The sequence below is a fragment of the Gadus morhua genome, chromosome 8, assembly GCF_902167405.1.
Source record: "Gadus morhua chromosome 8, gadMor3.0, whole genome shotgun sequence".
NCBI classification, from domain to species: Eukaryota; Metazoa; Chordata; class Actinopteri; order Gadiformes; family Gadidae; genus Gadus; species Gadus morhua.
Window position 1 is genome coordinate 18581474 of NC_044055.1, and position 18498 is coordinate 18599971.

General features: G+C 44.0%; 2 protein-coding genes across 5 annotated transcripts in view; one reads left to right on the top strand and one right to left on the bottom strand.

Moving 5' to 3' along the window:
* Positions 1–403: 403 nt before the first annotated feature.
* LOC115548985 (cullin-3) lies at positions 404–9135 on the bottom strand. Of its 2 annotated transcripts, none has more exons than XM_030363946.1 (16): positions 8843–9135; positions 6777–6974; positions 6477–6590; positions 5373–5533; positions 5146–5260; positions 4829–5057; positions 4568–4713; positions 4276–4452; positions 3915–4085; positions 3710–3817; positions 3349–3473; positions 3163–3259; positions 2725–2859; positions 2156–2342; positions 1574–1719; positions 404–1105 (listed from the first exon to the last, which is right to left on the bottom strand). In XM_030363946.1, exons 1-16 carry the CDS (start codon positions 8900–8902, stop codon positions 974–976), a joined length of 2301 nt encoding a protein of 766 aa, XP_030219806.1. In that variant the 5' UTR covers positions 8903–9135; the 3' UTR covers positions 404–973. The 2 variants fall into 2 exon arrangements, with proteins under 2 accessions (XP_030219806.1, XP_030219805.1); XM_030363945.1 differs by having other exon boundaries at positions 2725–2862.
* A 4538-nt stretch (positions 9136–13673) lies between these two features.
* mbnl1 (muscleblind-like splicing regulator 1) overlaps positions 13674–18498 on the top strand; it is a 49560-nt gene continuing 44735 nt past the window's right edge. Inside the window, exon 1 of one of the 3 annotated variants that reach the window (XM_030363750.1) lies at positions 13674–13695. The gene's annotated coding sequence lies outside the window, so the exon portion shown is untranslated. Of the gene's footprint in view, positions 13696–14119; positions 14434–18498 lie in introns of those variants that run through there. The other 2 variants (XM_030363747.1, XM_030363745.1) reach the window with 2 other exon arrangements.

Below are 18498 nucleotides of genomic sequence, written 5' to 3' on the forward strand. Positions count from 1 at the left end.
CATGCTGGAGCAGTAAGCAACAAGATCAATTTATGCACGCAACAAATGGCAGCACTGCAACCCAAAAAATAGACCTGTGTCTGTAACAAATGTCCCTATCCCAAGGGTAAAGTTGGAATAACTGATATTAACTTCAAATTTACACAAAAAAGACGTACAATGTTTACTTTACCTGATGCATATTTTGTTCAAACCAGAATAACAGAATTTCAAACCTTTTGTTTGTAAAAAATAAATAAATGAATCAGTGTGGCACGTCACAACAAGCCGTTAGAATAACCATTCTTCAAATTTCCACGCAACCCCTTGAAATGGGCACACAGTTGCATAACTTTAGCTGTGCACAATAATTGGCACTAGTGCAGCACTGGGGATTACGGATCTAGAGACAAAAATATCTGTCTGAATTGGTTGAAAACCTCAGAGTATCAATACTCAGCATTTTTATTTCCTTTTGTACGAATCCACATTAACTGTTTTTAATAATTTTCTCTTTTTTTGACAGTATTGAAAACAAAAAACAAACAAAACAAAAAAAATGTGGTGCATTCACATTTTTCCCAAGGGATTCTTTGCAAGGTGGATCTCTACGAGGGTAAAACAGTGAAAAGCTTGAAGCTGCATCCATCCATGTTAAAACCAACAGAGGAACAAAGTTAAGAACAAGTGGGCCTCCATTTTAAATAATCTACCACACGTCATGGATTATTTTCTGCGTTGAATTTTATTCCATCCCCTTTTCTATCTGCTTCCATGGTCGTTGTTGTTGTTGTTGATGGGTATGTGTTTGTAGGAGATGTTGACTCAGCTTCCCGGTATTTATCTTTAAAAGAAAAAAAAACTCCAGTCCATGCGAAACAACAGTCCAAAAGGAAAAAAATAACAAAAACAAAAACAAAAAACTTTGCATCTCCTCCCCCCCCCCAACCCCACCCCTCCATCCATCTCCAGTCTCTGAACCACTCGGCTCCTTCTATGCAACGTAGGTGTAGACTTTGCGGTCCTCCGGCGTCCGTGCCAGGTATTCTCTTTCTATTAGTCCTTCTATACGCTTCTTGATGACCACGGGGCTGGGGAGGAAGCGGGATCGCAGCTGCTGGGTCACCTGTCCACGAGGAAAGACAAACCAAAAGAAACTGTTCATTCCTCTATCGAGCCTCATTGATGACTACCTTTCAAACAACGGTTCTGGATCGGTCACCCGGTTGTAATGAGCACTGTGTAAAATAATCACTGGTGGGTTTGTGTGTGGTGCCTTCAGCTCGGTACAGCTTGGTAAACACTTTATTCAGATAATGGTCCATTTCTTAAATTCCCCTTCCCTGTGAGTTTGGGCAAATAATCCTCCAGACAAACCAAACATAGGCATTAGCCATTCTACCATCGATTAAGTTATATTTCTACCAGCTCACAACTTGGATACACAGGTAAAGGACCAGGATCAGTAGAAAATCAGGAAACATTTTATGATGCTGGTTTTTCTCTTACACAAAGTTATTCTACATTATACATTTGTGGTTGAGGATATTAAAACCTACAATGAGAATGTGTGTGCGTGTCTGTGTGCGTTTACCTCGGCCACCAGGACGTTGTGCTGCATCTTCTTCCTGGATTTCATGATGCGAACAATGGCTGCCTCGATCTCGTGCTTGCGGTCGTCGTCCACCTTCTGTCGGGTCTCTTTCCTCTCGGGGTCCGACTCGCCTTGCTTAGCAGCCACTGGCGGGAGGAAACCGGAGGAGACGGGTGGCGGGCATTAGGGAAGCTTTGAAACAGTGTTTCACTGAGATTCCCCAACCAGGGGGAAATAGAGTAACCGTGTGGTTCCCAGCGGATGAAGGAAAGTGGGTTAAATCAAGGTTAAGTCTTGAGACATGAACATGAGACTTCTCTATACTGCTGCAGTCGGAACAATTAGCCTAGATAGCGACTGTCTAAAAAGTAGCTTCTACAGGACAGAATGTGCTTTAGAGAAGTTTTCTATCCACAGAAATATGCATATTGTCCATCCAATTCTGGGGTGCTGCTGCTGAATCGCTCATATCCGCCTCTCTGTCCGTCCCAACGGACGCCACCAGACATCCTTCAGGTAGACAGGATTCCAGAGGGTCGGGAAGGGCTGTCCCTAGTGGCCGGACCGCAGCGCTGCACCCACCTGTTTGTATTTTAACTCTGTGTAGTTTGGAGGTGAACTGATCGTTGACTGTAAACATGTGGCCGTTCTCGATCTCCTTGGACTTGGGCTCCTTGGTGAGCACCCTCTGGGTGGGCTTCCCGCAGGCCAGCGACTGCAGAGCCCGCACCAGCTCCCTCTCAGGGATGTCCGTCTCCTGCTGGATCTCCTGTTGAGGGGCAGGAGGAGGGAGAGCGGCTTACAGACATGTCACAGAAACCTGAACAGATATAAACTACACTTTGTTCGTTCAAGAGCCTTACATGAAAACGTATACTCAGATGATGAACTTTTCGTAAGGTTTTATCAATCCGTTAGTTTTTAAATGTTTTTTGAGTCTTGTTGTCTTGCATATGTCATACAGTAGACACTGCATGTCCAAAATGGTTTGACTTTACGTCTAATGTAATCCAATTAAAATAATAATAATCTATAAAATAAAAAATGACCTCAACCCTATAAAATACATGCACAAATATGCATAAACAAATCCCTGCATGGCCTTAATCCATGTTAAAGGGGAGCTGGAGGGAGGCTGTGCGGGGCCGTACCTCAAAGGTGGACTTGTCTCTGTTGTTGAACAGCATTAGGATGGTCATCTGGAAGGTGGACACCTGAAGTATGTGCTTGCGTGTGTTGGAGCCCGTCACCTGGGCCCCGCCCACGCCTACTTCAGACCCATCCTCCTGCAGAAGAAGTCAATGTCAGAGGACATTAAAACATAGTAATAATGATAATAGTGCATGAATGATCAGACAGGTGGCAAAGGCCAGAGGATTTCAGATGGACCTGCAAAGGCATCCCTCCATGTCAGATCCAACCATCCAACGAACACCCCCTAATTAATGGAAGTACGGGAAGGGAAGAACCCGACTTGTGTCAGGCTTGTTGGGCACATTATCTAGATGGCTTTGCATCATGCTGCGCCATATGAGTCTTGATTATGTCGATGCTAAAGAGAAACCCATAATCTTTATTTAGGTCGATACCTTCTTGATAGCTCCATAGAAGGTGGCGTTGAGGTCCGCTGAACCCATGTGGTGCTGGAGTGTGAGCTGCCGACCGCTGTGCTTGGCCAGGTAAAACCTGCAACATACAGCCCCAGCAGACAGGCTCACTACCGGCACTGAGGACAGTCAACACACAAATGTCTTTGACCAACTGAGCAGCCCTACCTTCTGAAGACCTCGAAGGCGTGTCTGGGGGAGGGAGGGATAGTGCACTTGGGTGTGGCTGACTGCGTGGGCCAGTAGCCTGTAGTGAGGACTCTGACTGTGAGGTCGACACCACCGAGAGACACCTGAGACCAAAAGGAGGAGAGAAGTAGAGTTAGAAATCCACAGAATCACACAAAGCCTTGGCTTGCCACTAGAACCGGCCAAATCCCACTTTGTCACAAAACAGGTGTGAGCCCCCAGTTTGGCCTCCCCTTTAAATAAACAAGCTGTATGAAGCCATTGTTAGGTCAACTGCATCAACTGTTGTCTCTACACAAGCATGAAGCTTAGAGCATGAAGCGCTAAGCATTGTCATTACCCCGGTGGACTGCAAGTGTTGCCTGAACTCATCCATAGTGGTGTTCGAGATGCTCATGTCTCTGAACATCCCTTCCAGTTTGGAGGTGAACTGACAGCCACATTCCGTCTGCAAATAGAATATGAAGGGACACTTTAGACTCCAACCGACCAATCACAACATAGACGCATCGAACAGACACACAGAAAAAACCTTTGCTCTTTACCTTGAGCTTTGAGATCATGTTCTTCTCCGAGTCGTCCGAGACGCTCTTGTTGGTGAGCAGCCGGCGGGCCAGGTGCTGCTTGTAGTACCTCTCGAACACGTCCTTCTCCTGCATGAACCTGAACAGCACCATGGCCTTGTCCAGGATGGACTCCACCTCCTGCTCCGTAAGCTGGGGGAAACAAAATGAACAATAAACATGAAATATTTAACTGTATTTTGCTCTGTACAAACACACTGCAGTGTCCAGCTATCATTTAGAATGAGTAATTAGCTCTTTTTTTCCCCCCCATACAGAACAAGCCAACTGTCATTCAAATGTGGATTGTTTATATATTTTCAGATGAAAATATGTCCCATACCCCTTTGACTCCCTTCTTCAGCTTATCGTCAATGAAGAGCGACAGGTACTCAGGCGAGCGGGAGTTTAGGTTGAGGAAATACTCAAAGTCTCCCGCAATGGTCTGCTTGAAGAGTCTGTCGTTGTTGAAAGACTCCAGAAGGAAGCGGTCAAATCGTGTCTTTAAGTCAAGGAGGCCCTGTGAGAATTTAAAATAGCACAGTACAGTAACATCTGTAAATCATCCAGCTCTAATATGAGTAAGTTGTCTAAGTTAGATGTCATTTCCTTTGTGCTCTTTAAGACAGGCCTACCTGAATGTAGTCCACTGGGTTCTTTCCCTCTCCCTCCTCGGACACCAGAGCCTTGCCCTGCTCTCGGAGGTAGGAACTCATACACTCGCACATGGTCTTCAGGCCGTTAGGAACGCGGCTAAATAGTTTGTACATGCAACCCAGGTCTGGACGATGAGAGTCAAAAGCAAAACCGTTGGTAAACAGGCCATAAAATGTACCAACAACATCAATGTAAAGACACTACAAGGTGACGCTGGGACGCGTTTGATTTTCAGTTACCTTCGGTCTTGCCGTTCTTCAGCATATGAACCAGGCCGGAGTTCTCCATCTCCACGATGGTCTTCATGTGTTTGGAGATGAGCTCCCGCTCCACCACCTTTACGATGGGCTCCTCTGTCGTCTTGTCCAGGCAGTGCATGACTCGCTCAATCTCCTCGTTGATGCGCGCCTCCACCTTCTTGATGTACACACTGGCACTGTTCTCCGCCAGGAACTTCTGGCTCTCCATCTGGTGCAGACGAGGGGAATGATGACTAACGTTAGGCACCAGGAGAGGCTTGCCCGCGTTGACAACAAACAAGACAGGATCAACTCACTTGGAAGAATTCAGCGGACATATCCAAGAAGGGACCCTCAAAGTCCTCCTCGTAGACCGACCTTCCTTCCAGGCCCAGGATCATCAGCATCTGACAGGCATTCCGGATCGCTCCTCTGCAACATTACGACGTACAGTGGGTTACGATTAAAGAGTTATGCGTGAGAGTTGTGCTGGACGACCAAACAACCCAGTCGTAAGCTACAAGTTTGGTTGACCCCGTCCTACCTGTCCACCACCTCCCCTTTCCTCTCGCGCGCGATCATGTCCAGAAGGGTCTGTCGGAGGTGGTCTCGGATGCAGCCGTAGCGCACCACCTGGTCTCTGAAGATGATGAGGCCCAGGTTGTACACGTTCTCTACGTTGTTCTGCTGGACGTATACCCGGTCCTGGGTTGCCACAGAAAGAGAGTAGAGGAGGGAGAAGGTGGAGAGGAGAAAATAAAATGGAACAGATTGTGTCAAAGAGCTGCATGTCCACAATCAACCTATTTATATTCATGCATGTTTAGCACAAAGCTTTACCCAGGAGTAAGTATGCACAGAAAGGTGCCATGGGGCATGCCATTGCAGCACTTTTAATAATATGCTTGGAACAGCAATTTCTAATGAAACTGCTTCCATCACAAGTGATAAATACACCACATCATACAATACGCTGTGTGGTTCCAGCAATCCCAAGGAAAAGATAAAATTAGATCAGTCTCTTACTGGAGATACTGCACCAGGAGTGCATCTGGTGGACTACAGCAAAATAGAAACCCTCTTCATGTGGTTAAGTGTGCGTGTCTCTCTCTCTCTCCTTGAGAGTGCTGCCTTAACACAGAGCTTGCAACAAGTAATCGAGAGCTCTGGCTCTGCACCAGTTAAATGCCCCAAAGCCAACTGCCCAGCCAATGATTGGAGCGAAGGAGGTGTTGTTAGGAAAGTAAAAAGGTTGCCTAGAGTTATAACTAACCAAAGGGGGCTCCCCTTTTACACACAACCCTATGAACACTTTGGGGGGCTGGCCTACGAGAATAAATCAGTTGGGCTGGTTGCTTAAGAAAACTAATAGCATATTCACAACAAGCTAACAGAGGCCCTTTGTCTGGCTTTGAAAAGCACCCTAGGGTCCTCCAGCCAAAGTCCAGCTAAAGGATGTAGGTAGTGCTGGGAAGTAAAGGACACAATGGACTGGCTCCTCTATTCTGTAAATTATTCATGCAATACTCCTAGGGTTCAGTTGAACCCATTAATGTAATACCTCGAGAAATCACTGCCTCTTAAAAGACAGAAGCTACATTATCATGTACGTGTGTCTGACAAACCAGACAAAGCGTCAAACGCTTACCATATACATAAGGATGTCTCTGATCATGACCATGGCGGTCTGATGGTCGTTCCATGCTTGGTTCAGTGTTTGCAGAAAGTTATTGTTGAGGGAGTTCAGGACATCTTCTCGTACCTGAAGTAAAAGGTCAGAAAAGTAGCATCCCACATCAGTTATGCAAACTGTAGAAAACAATTTAGGAGCTCAGACTTCATAGTAAGCATGACTTCAAAATAGCTTTTAAACGCCTTTGGGGTCTACTCATGTTGCTATTTTGGAAACAAATGTTGAAACGTTAGTTTGTCAAGCGCAGCTCCTTACTTTATTGATGAGGTGTTCCGTGACGACCTCTCGCAAGCCTGTGTAGAGCTTCTCCCCGTGCTTGTGGAGCACCATGGTGTAGGCATTCCTGTACAGCTCCTCAAAGCTCAGCCCACTGTTGTTCTTCCTCTGAATCTCCTGGATGGCATTCTTGAGAAGGTCCCAGATGTTGTTTACGTACTTTTCATCCATTGTCATCTGAAAAGAATAAGATGGTAGTACTTATTGCAATTACACCTATTTGTCACAATTTTAAGTAGGGACCAATATTACCAATAGTGCTATTGCATTTGATTTTCTTTATTTACTGTTTTGTCAATATTATTGTTCATTGTTATTCAAAGGATTTTTAGAAAAAACACAACAATTTATGGTTAATATTTTTTGCGCAATTATGTTAATTATTTCATTATTATTTTAGCAGGTATATCAACCGATGTGTAGGTCAGAACAATTAAAAAGAAATTGACATAAACACTCAATTATTTCAAATAATATACATATCTTCTAGCTGATGGCTAGTTTTCTTATGTTTGAGATCAAGTAGGGGGAAATAATACTTATTCATGTTGTGTGATGATAGGCTACCTGTCAGAGACGATATTGTGACAGTAATAAGCCGAGGCTACTAGAAACACACGCTTTGGGAACATTATATATATTATATATATGTTTGCATGTGACAATCCTAGAATCAAATATATATAATACAGTATAACATAATAGTTCACATATTAAACTAGCAGACAATTCTTTGATTACAGATAGGTAAGAGAGCAGAGCTTTTATAGCCTGCATGTAAAACAGACAACTGCCCCACCTGAATTTACCTACAGGTTTGAGATGATGGAAAAGAGAAAGTTGCATTATGCCACACTAGGTATGACATTTTGGTATAGCCCAATGTAATAATTAATTACAATGCATTGTGTTTTGAGGGATGTGTGTGTGTGTGTGTGTGTGGGGGGGGTGATATATTTTAATCATAACCTTGCCAAGAAGTAGACAGACAGATATTTCAGAGCCATGGTGTCTTACAATAAACTCAGATAGTCAATTAGATAACGGAAATGCCATGGAACCTTATCCAGTTAAACAATAACAAGTATCCAAAGGACACAGCGTCATCTACAAAACACTAGGCATGCAGCTTAATCGATCGATGGTACATTATAATCTTGATTTGACATCCCCACTCTGGGCCTCCTCCACTTACTAACGCCCGACACTTTTAATGTCCGGTAAAGGGACGAAACCAGCCCGACTCGATCATCCCATAAATCTTAATTCAGGATGCATCGGTCGTTGAGGCAGGCCTGCATTTCTCACTCCATTGGCAACTAACGGTCCTGAGGCACAACAACCACAGTGATCGCACGTCCACTATTACAATCACACCTTTAGTAAACCGTGTTCTTGGATAGGGGGACAATTATGTGTCTTGTAGGGTAACGTTATTAACCCAGCCAGTTCACCGCACCAACAAGACGGAGCAAATGACAATTGCAGACAACAAAGTATCGTAAACATTCATAATTCCGTTGGATCGAGACACGATCCACCAACGTTACACAAGCTTCAACCAAGGTTGACGAAAATCAAAACTGTTCATAATGTCACTCCGTTATAAACAGTGGGTCACAAACATGAACGATAGCGAACTAAAGTTAGCCGCTAAGGCTATTAGCTAGCCTCTGATGCTAAACCACTACGTACTAGCCACAGTCAGAGGGGGCTAGCACACGGGCCTGTTAGCCTCCGACTCAACCATCCTGACACACCAGCACTTCGCCTCCTTTACTCTCATATTCTTAAGACGGCGCAGACATTATGGAACCTGGACGCCAACCCATGGCAACTATAATGCATAGCCACTCGGATACCCTCCCCCACTTGGTACAATAAATACAACTGTCTGACGGTGGATTTAACTTTAAAAGCCTAGGATCCATCTCACAGTCGTGCAGCTAGCTCAGTTAGCACCAGCTAGCTCAGCGATCGCTCATCCCCGGCCTTCGAGTCTCGTAGTGAGGGGCAGAGCGACGCGGCTGCCGGCGGTCACTTACAGGAAAAGCTCGTATCCTCATCTTGGTATCCCTCTTAGTGCCGCCTTTGAGACTGGACATAATTGGTTAGCACGACTCTCGTTTCTAAGTTAACATGAAAGGCAAGTGATATTATTTTCCAGGTGATGGAAAGTGGTGTGGATGTCCTAGACGTCCCGTTTAGGAACACGGTCTGGCTGTATTTTCTGCTCTGTTGTTGACACTCGCTCGCTGTCCAATCTGGGAGCTAACGTTAGCTAGTCGCAGTGATGGCGGACAGCGATCTTCCACTGCGCAACGACCAACTCGCGCGAGAGGAAACTTTAGAGACTGACAGGTGCATGCTACAGGTTGACACGTCCCTCTGACTGGGACGGTGACATTTGACATCAGCACTGTTGTTTTGATTAATTAAATAGATCATTGCGAATTAATTGAGACTGTACTTAAAGTGTTGGAAAATTAGATCAATATGATTGAATACATAGGCTGATGTCAAAATTATTTAATAAATACAAAAGAATAAGAATAAATCTGTATTTTCAAGACATTCAAGAATGTGCGTGTGTGGTGTGCGTGAGCGTGTGTCCACTTTAGCCTATAAATAATATAGTAGGCCTAGGTCTAAACTACTGTCATGGCAGTTGCAGTATTATAACAAACGAGTTAAAAAAAAAAAAACATGTACCACTGAACGATATTGTAAAATATCGATGTATTTTCTAAAGGAAACATCCACTGGTTAATGTGCACTGTAAGCGCCATCATTTGTCATGCCCCAATTATCCAACGGATGGCGCTATAGTGTTTGTTTTGCAGCTTCTCCTCATCCACACCCGACCACGTGCGTTTGAGCTCCCCATGTACGTGACACCAAAGTATAAGAATTCCCTACAAATTCAATTTCCCCAAGTTTCCTTTTGACCCGGTGCCAACACAGCAACACTGCAGGTGTAATTTAATTTACGTAGGGCCGACCTTGAAGCGGCAAACGGAGGCCAGACTGAATCCAAATTGAACGGTGAGAGGGGATGGGGCCAGAGGCAGAGCTAAATGGGCTTCTAGCTTAACTAGCATCATGTCCTTCCTTTGTATTTTTTCTATTTGTCTTTCACGTATGGATATTTTACCAAACAATACAACGTGGCCTACTACAATGGGCACTATTATTTTAGACAACTCGTGGGTTGTTAAATTAATGAAAAGCGGTTGCGAGGACAGGATGGGGTCTTTAGGGTTGCTTGAATTATAATCCTACTAAGACGTTTAAATAGCCAACCTGACAACTGTAGGCTATTAAAAAAAATTAGCACCTTTGTTAGTAAAAGGAGGTCAAAATAATTGTATTTTATGATTGCCCATAGTACTTGGAAAACATGTTTGATTTTGCTTATGCATTATTTGTAAGCAATAATCAAATAATGTTTATTGCTTAAAGCCTCAAGTGTGTGTGTGTGTGTGTGTGTGTGTGTGTGTGTGTGTGTGTGTGTGTGTGTGTGTGTGTGTGTGTGTGTGTGTGTGTGTGTGTGTGTGTGTGTGTGTGTGTGTGTGTGTGTGTGTGTGTGTGTGTGCGAGAGAGAGATCTGATAAACTCCAGCCAGCGACCACGACCCTGACCCGGAATAAAGTTATGACACACCTAATAATGTGATCCCATATGTTGACCATAGCGGCCATCGCTGTTCCCTTACATCATGAAGGACGCAAATCAGCCACTGTGAAAAATATCCTGGTTTGGTATTCAATATTGGTCATTTCATGTAAATATAAGGCCTCAGAGGTTGCACATTTTTGCAGACCTCTGACTCACTTGGTTGGCAAGGGAACAAACACATGGTGTAATTAGCCTTGGAAAAAAATGGAAAACTACTCTAGCCTTTTTTTTCTGACCATGCAAAAACATCCATCAAAAGAATAACTTTGTGGGGGGGGGAAGTCTGAGTTTTCTTCAACACAATGTGGTCAAGATTTGATTATTACTTCACACTATCCTACTATAATTGCTTTCTTATGGAGCATCTCAAATAACAACCTGTAAGGTTTTCCAGCAGCTGAACTTTAATGACAAAGTTCTCCAAAGCCACATTCTCTCCCAGCCTCCATCATGACTCGGTAATCACAGCCTATCGCCTTCTCCTTCATCTTCTTCTTTTTCCTATCTAGTCTTCTGTCTTTCATTCTCTCTTGAACGTTGCTCTCGTTTGGACCTTCATCTCTACCTCTCGATCATCTTCCAATCAAGGGGAATCTGGCCAGGGAATCAGTCTGTTATTTATGGCACAGGACCTTGCCAGATTGACCTAAAATACAATTATTTCTTGTGCATGACCTCGCTAGCTATTTTTTGTAAAAAAAAATTATCTGATTTTACATTTGTTGAAATGTTCAATTTAGTTGCTAGGTTACTAAAAGAAGGGTATTGCTGTAAAAAAAAAAATCAATTTAGAGCTTGGCTAGCAGAATACTATTTATTTTTAATTATTTATTATTTACTTAATCCCAGTCATTCAACAGTCATAGTTTTGATATTGTAGCAATATTATCTTGGTTTTAAAAGTCGGATTCCATACTTTCTGTTTTAATCCTTAGCATTGACAGCATTTTTACGCAAAATGTACAATTCATTTTCAAAGAAATTAATGCAGTTACAGTGTCTTCTTGTCCTTATAATGGTTGATTGGCCAGTGGCATTTAACCCTAATTAAGTCAGACTTTGGCATGCATGCATCTTGTTTCTTTTAACAATGAACAATCCTTTCATACCACGGCTATCACTCCTGATAACTGTAATCTGTAATCATCATCTCTGTCTTACATTCACATATCTAGTGGGAAGCGATGACTATTAGTCTGCATCTAATGCCCAATTTTCAACACCTTTGCTGAAATGCTTCATAAACAGGCACAGGGTTATCACGGTATTGGACTGGTTCTTGCTAGCATGCCCAATGTAGGTCAAATATAAGGACAAGCACCATATTGAGTGAATCTTACTTAACCTTTGAGTAGAGATGTTATTTAAATCCATTTTAAGTCATGATATTAATTGTAATATACTTTTTTATATAATTTTTTGGTTGTATTTTATAATAAAATTGGAAGAGGTCAATCAGAAATGTAATTGGTGAGTAATTAATCAGGGACAAGTAACTACTGGTCTGGCTACGTTGTGGCAGATCTTGGATGGTTGAGAGCTTGGGCTGGTAACCAAAAACTGAAGGGGCCAAGTTACACCCTTTTTCCTGTCACATTGTTTTTTTTATTTAATCCATTTTAGAATTCTAAAATCTGAGATGTGAGACTAGGGAATCATAAAAAAAATCATGTCTTGTCTTGAATTCACTTCCAGTCACTGATTCCATCACAGACAGTCATTTCAAGACAAGAAAAATCTGGCAAGCAGGTTCTTGTTACGCTGCAGGCTTATTTAACTGTACTCAATATTGTGTCAAGGCCTGGTTTGGGGGGCTAGTGTAAACATATGCCCGACGTCTTATCCAAAGCTAATTGATGCTGTGATATTTAGACAGGATGTTGTGACAGCAGAGTGCGTGGTCTGAATAGCGTATTATGATGCCCTTCATACCTATCTACATATGAAACCGTTATCGCTCTGCTGTCCGACAGAAAAGCAGCACATAGCTTCATGAACTTCGCCTATTTTGACAAACGAGACTTTGCTCTAAAGAAACATCCATTTCGGAAAATACAATTCATTAGCCACCACCAACGCTTATGGTTGTCTCTGTGTCATCCTTCCTCTTATTCAACCTACATGTTCATCCTCCTCCCTCTTGTCTCTCTGTCTGTCTGCCTCACCCTCTCTCTCCTCACTGGCCCTCTCTGCCTCACCACAGCATTGCTTGCAGTTCCTCAGAGTAGCAGCAGGAAGGAATGCGGCAGTGCCACTTCCAGACCGCAGCGTCCAGGGAGCCCTAAAAAGGGAAGAAGTCTCAGCAGTCCCAGGGCTGATAGTGGACAGTGGAGCAGGGGCGGAGGCTAAATCAAGCCTACTTTCATTGATATTCATGTCTCTGAGCCCCGGCAGCCTTGCGGCCACGACAGCCTCCCAGTATAGGAAAAGGGCTGGCTGACACTCAGCGCCACCAATGGCATAAAAACCTCCCCCATACAAAGCCTGAGTGAGGTAGACTCAGTGGGACAGAAATAGGGTTTATTCCTTTTTCTGTAACGTTAATGAGTCCAAAGAAGGGCCGGTCAAAATGGAAAATAACATTCATGGGGAATTTTTACACAATATCGGTCAAACATCACAATGCGCTTATTCATTCAAAATATCATTCAAAATGGTCTAATTGGGGGTCTGGTTTCCATTGCTCTCTTGACTTTTTTGAACCTCATATATTGATCTCATCATGAATTTAGACTATATAACTAGTCGCTATTTTTTTTTTCATTACGATACAATACCATTCAAAGTCGTGAATCAATGATATCGAATTATTACCCAGCCCTCGTCCAAAGCACTGTAAAGGTTTTAATGCACGAGGAATCCATTGACTTAGGAAATACATGTGTGAGTTTGTATTCAGTTCTCTTTAGTTAGTGAATACATTGCGTTAGTGAATACATTGCGTTAGTCTTTGCTTCTGACCACAACCAACTGCCTCTTTCTGCCTCCTTTCCCCTTTCACTTTGCTGAGCGGTGTGAGTGGACGGCGTGGCAGAGCATATAGCACAGACAGGTGCTGAGCACTGCTGAGGCTGACGGCGTTCCCTGGAGCCCTGGCTCAACCTCCCCCTGACAGATTGATGGACGTGGTCCCGGAGAAGACCGAGGAGGCGTTGGCGGACGAGGTGGACGAGGTCACCTGCCCCTGCCCACATCGACCTCAACGGAAAGGTTCAGCAAGGTCAGTGGGAGCCCACCGTGCCATGACCCAGTGCCTGACATAGTGGACATAGGGGTGTAAGGGCGAGAGGGCCTAACTGTTCCCCTTACTTCTTGCCACTATGAAACAGCCGGTGTTGCCATGGCCCACTTCCTGTTTGAGCAAGCTGCTTCTACGGCTTATCTGGGAGGTTGCATGCCGGTCAGATGTCACTTCCTCTTTTTTTTTTAACCCTCATTTAGCCTCAAATGAATGCAAATCTACATCTGCATGTAATTCACACATACACACACACACACACACACACACACACACGCACACATTTTTTGGAGAATATACAGAAAGAAGAAGCTTGAGAAGAAAATACAGAGAGCCACAGAAAGGGGTGGGCACAATAAGGGGGGGTTACCATATTGGACATTGGGAGTTAATGCAAGCAGGAGATGCAAATGAGATAAAGAGTGGTTGTCATGGTGACCTGTTGCGCAGCGATGGTTTGCTGACAACCTGACTGCAGTTGTGACATGGCCGCGGTCAAACAGGCAGCGTCGTTATGAGTCAAGAGACAAGCGATGTTCAGGAAGCCTCGTTCATGAAGATCCCCATCAGACCCACAGTGCACCGCGGTGGCACCCCCAGCCTCGGAGTAGCGTTGTCAGTTCCAGAGGCGCGTCAACGCTAGAGAGACACACAGGTAGGAAGCTGCTGCAAAGCCTGACTCTTTTAATAGGCAACTTTGAAATGATCAATGCGAGCAAGGTTGGTGATCATCTGTATTAAAATGTTTTGATATCTATATTTATATATATATATGTACTGTATATATGTATATACATATATATATACATGTGTGTGTGTGTGTGTGTGTGTGTGTGTGTGTGTGTGTGTGTGTGTGTGTGTGTATACGAACAGTCACAAGCAGTAACTCAGTAATGCTAAACACTTTATTTTTTAATGTAGATATAGATATATTATATTGATAAATAAATAAATAATATTATATTTCAATATTATATACATTTACATTTGTACAGCATTATTAAGTTACACCTTGTTACTGTTTGTTTTCAATTGTGAAATGTAAGCATTTCTATTTAATTATGAGCAAGTTTCAAATTGAAAAGTGTGAAACGGGCTACATTTTAGTGCAGCTGCAAACTTGGGCTTGGCGCGTGTTCTGAGAGAGATAAACGGGGTGGTTGTGGCTTGCACATTTGCAGGCTATACAAGGGCACGGTGCGTGATAAAGAAAAACTGAAGTGAAAGAACTAGCGCGGGGTGTTTCCGTTTGTTTCCCTCATTATGCTGAAGATAAGCGAGGAGCTTGAACGCTGATTGCACACGGTGTTGTCAGATGGGAGCAACACACTGGGCTGTTGCCGTATTTCAAAGCGGACAACCACAGTCACACCTGTTTTCCTCCTCTGCGTCAAAGTAGAAACGCTGAGGTGGGAACACAATACTGAATGTCGCAAGGACGCACCACACTGCTATACATATGTATATATATATATATATAAAATATGTTTGTCGAGAGTGTTAAGAATGGCGTGACATTGAAGTCGACATTAGAGTCACGTCACTGTCAGTTCCTTCCTTTTTTTAAAATAATTTCTTCTCCAACACAAATCAGCTTGTAAAAGCTGACGTTGAACGCAGCTCTTTTTATGCAGCGCCTCGAAACTACTATACATGGCTTTCCCACTGGGGCTGCTGCGAGCAGCCACTCCCGTCCTCTGGCCACTGGGATTGCCCGTAATGGGAAAGTAATGTGCGTTCGTGGCCCTTTCGTGATAGGTGTGATGGCTGTCGGGGCTCTTGCCTGAAAAAAAAGAAAGAAAGGAGGGGACATTTCCTCGGCAGAGTGAGAGTTCACGTCAGTCAGCCAGCGTGGTTCACGGAAGGCCGGGAAATAGCAGAGCGCTGAGGCCATAGTGTTGAGCTAAGGCCAGGAAGGAACTGCGAAAATACCACGACGGAGGGAGGGATAGTGGGCCTAGGGGGAAGAAGAAGAATAAGGAAGATGAGAAGGAATTTATGGATGGAAAAGACACAGTCAGAGGGGTTGGCAGCGTCTGGATATATTTTTGTTCTGTGGAAGTAGGTTTAGGGCAGATAAGGACGCAAGACATATTTTTCGATTCCCCCTTAACCGAGCTGTGCTCTCTCGGAGAGAGGTTGTGAGCAGTGGGGTCGATGTACTTACACGCTCACACACATGCCTGTGTACGCACACACACACACACACACACACACACACACACACACACACACACTCATACACTCAGTTCCACACACATCACGCACACTTCCTGTTCTCCAACAGTCAACGTTTATCTGCGCGCCCGCCCACAGGTTTCGAAAACACAATTAGCTCGTCACACACCAAGTAACAGTTTTTAAAACCACAACACCCAAGTTCCTTTCTGCTCTACACTAAACCCCGGTGCACACTTCTATTAAGAAACCCCTGCTAACCATTGCATAAAAAAAAGGATTATACCCAGATGAGGAGCAGCTGGAGCCTGTAGCTGAGGTTTAAGCCTTGCAGGGACTTCTGTCTCTCTTAAAAAGGCTACTTCCTCTTCTTTGAGTAAAAATAATTTCCATTCAGTCATTCATTATTCACCCATACGCCCATCTTGGTATCCACTTATTCCTGGAAAGGGTCAGCACAGAGGTAGAAGTGGAGTAAAAAGTAAAAAGCATTTTTCAATATGAAACAAGTGACCCTTTGTTCTGAGGTTTTATTGGGTGGCAGCTGATAACACCAGTGGTATGAATGAACAACCCATGTGGGAACCGCAACACTTCCCCAATACATTTATGGTGCTTACTGGGCCAGTAAATTATTGGTGCATTGTTCCTGACAGAGGTTGTGGTCCCTCCATGGGAATTTGGTGGTAAATGACCAAAAATTTAAATGTAGAGAAAGCAAAATGAACTGAATATATACATGGGTACGAAAAGAGAGGGGGGTAATAAGGGAAAGGAAGAAAAAGAACATACTGGCATCAAGTCGCAACAGAGAGAAATGGGAATTTCCACATCAGTGTGTTGAGTTTCACTCTAAGTCCAAATCGTCAGGGGCGTTGCTAATGTGGGCTCCGCGGTGCCAGAATAGCATCATTCTATTCCCCATCGTGAGTCAAAATAAACTCCATTTTGTGGTCAAGAGTGTCTTGCTGCTACTGTTAGGAATAATTGATTTAACTGTTTCACTTTAGCTGGCCATTGTCAACGTCTGCTCGGCAGTGTGTTATTATACGCTTGTAGCTTATTCTGGAAAGTATTACCGGTGAATAGAGTAATCCCTCTTTTCTGTGGCGTCTTAAGCTAACGGCTTTAATTGTGTGAATCCCGTGTCTCGCAGTGACTTTGAAACCTAACACAGGCTAGGGGAATAGGTGCTCTCCTGCCTGGGATTCAGCCGCAGATTGTCACCCAGGGTTTAAGGGCATGCTATGTAAATTAGAGATGAATTATCACCAGCTCTGTTTCAGAGGCTGCCAAGCTCTCCACACTGGGCCAAGAGGAGCAAGAGAGGAAAGGGAATAGAGAGGGAAGAAGACAGGGACAGGTCAACAGACAGACAGAGTAGCAGGCAGAGAGAAAAAGCCATAAGAAAGATAATAACGCAGTATAGCACAGCGAGGACAGGATGATGTTGGACGTTTGTTGAAGAAGTAGCACCCAGGGCCTTTCTCTAACATCAGGCATAAGCATTAGCGCTTGTGGACAGAGCAAATCTAGGGCAAACTTTCTGTATTCAGTTCATATTTACCACTGAAATAACCTGGAGGTCATACTGAAACTAGAACAGCAGACAGAATCAGCAAAAAACTGTTAAGCTAAATGGGGTTCAGCAGCGGGAGTTTCCGGTCGGAGCCATCTTGCAGCACCAAGGAGATTCTGGGGGATGTTTAAGTGCCTTATTGCCGTGGATACCGGAAATGGCCACATCAGATGTAAAACCAAGCAATTCTGAGGGCTTCTTCAGCCCTACCTGGCTCTTCTCTGAATGCATGGAGAGCGAGCATTGGAGGTATTTTATAGGCTTTTCCTTTGTATTGTAGCACAGACAATTAGCAGGATTCAGTCAGCCCACGTTAAGGCTGTTGTATTGAGTTCATTCTAAAAGGATGCAGTCTGTGTAGGAGTTTGCGTATAGATTGTTGAGCTTCTATTTTTTGTCTGTTTTGTTGGCTTTCGTGGAGGACTGCCACGTCGAAAAAGCAGAGAACTGAATTAGAGGGAAGGAGAGAAGCCAGGTCTAATCTGTCACACAGTTCATGTAAATATTTTCATAACGCATCGCCTTGCTGCTTCACTCCCTAAAGTTCCATTCCTTCCAACACTGTAATGTTTGGTATGCAACCTCCGCCCTTTTTTCTTTCGCCTCAACTTCATCTCTCTCTCCTCTTCTGTCATCATCCTCCCCATCTATTCCCCACCCTGAGTCTTCTGCATCGCAGCCCGTTATTGTCATTATTAATTAATATGATCATCTTTTAGATCCTTCTTTTGAGGTTGGTTTGCTGCTGCATAGCTTTCCTCTTGTATCCTTTGATACCTCTATCCTTTCCTATCAATGTTGCCAATGCAAGGCGAATGTAGCAGTAACTGAGCGAACACTTCCTGGTGTTGTTTTAGTGGGGGTGTGGCTTACGCTTAGAGAGGAGGGGAGGTGGAAGAGGAAGGAGGACACGCACGCATATGCATGTGTGTGTGTGTGTGTGTGTGTGTGTGTGTGTGTGTGTGTGTGTGTGTGTGTGTGTGGCGCAGGTGGGTGGAGAGGGGTGGGAGGGGGGGTGGAAGACTGCA

Coding starts and splice junctions, on each gene's coding strand:
- LOC115548985 (XM_030363945.1), bottom strand. CDS start 8,902: ATGTCCAGTCTCAAAGGCGGCACTAAGAGGGATACCAAGATGAGGATA. Junction 4,086..4,275: donor TGAAGAAGGGAGTCAAAGGG/GTATGGGACATA, acceptor TGTTTCCCCCAG/CTTACGGAGCAGGAGGTGGA. Junction 2,343..2,724: donor GAGACAAGTCCACCTTTGAG/GTACGGCCCCGC, acceptor GCCCCTCAACAG/GAGATCCAGCAGGAGACGGA.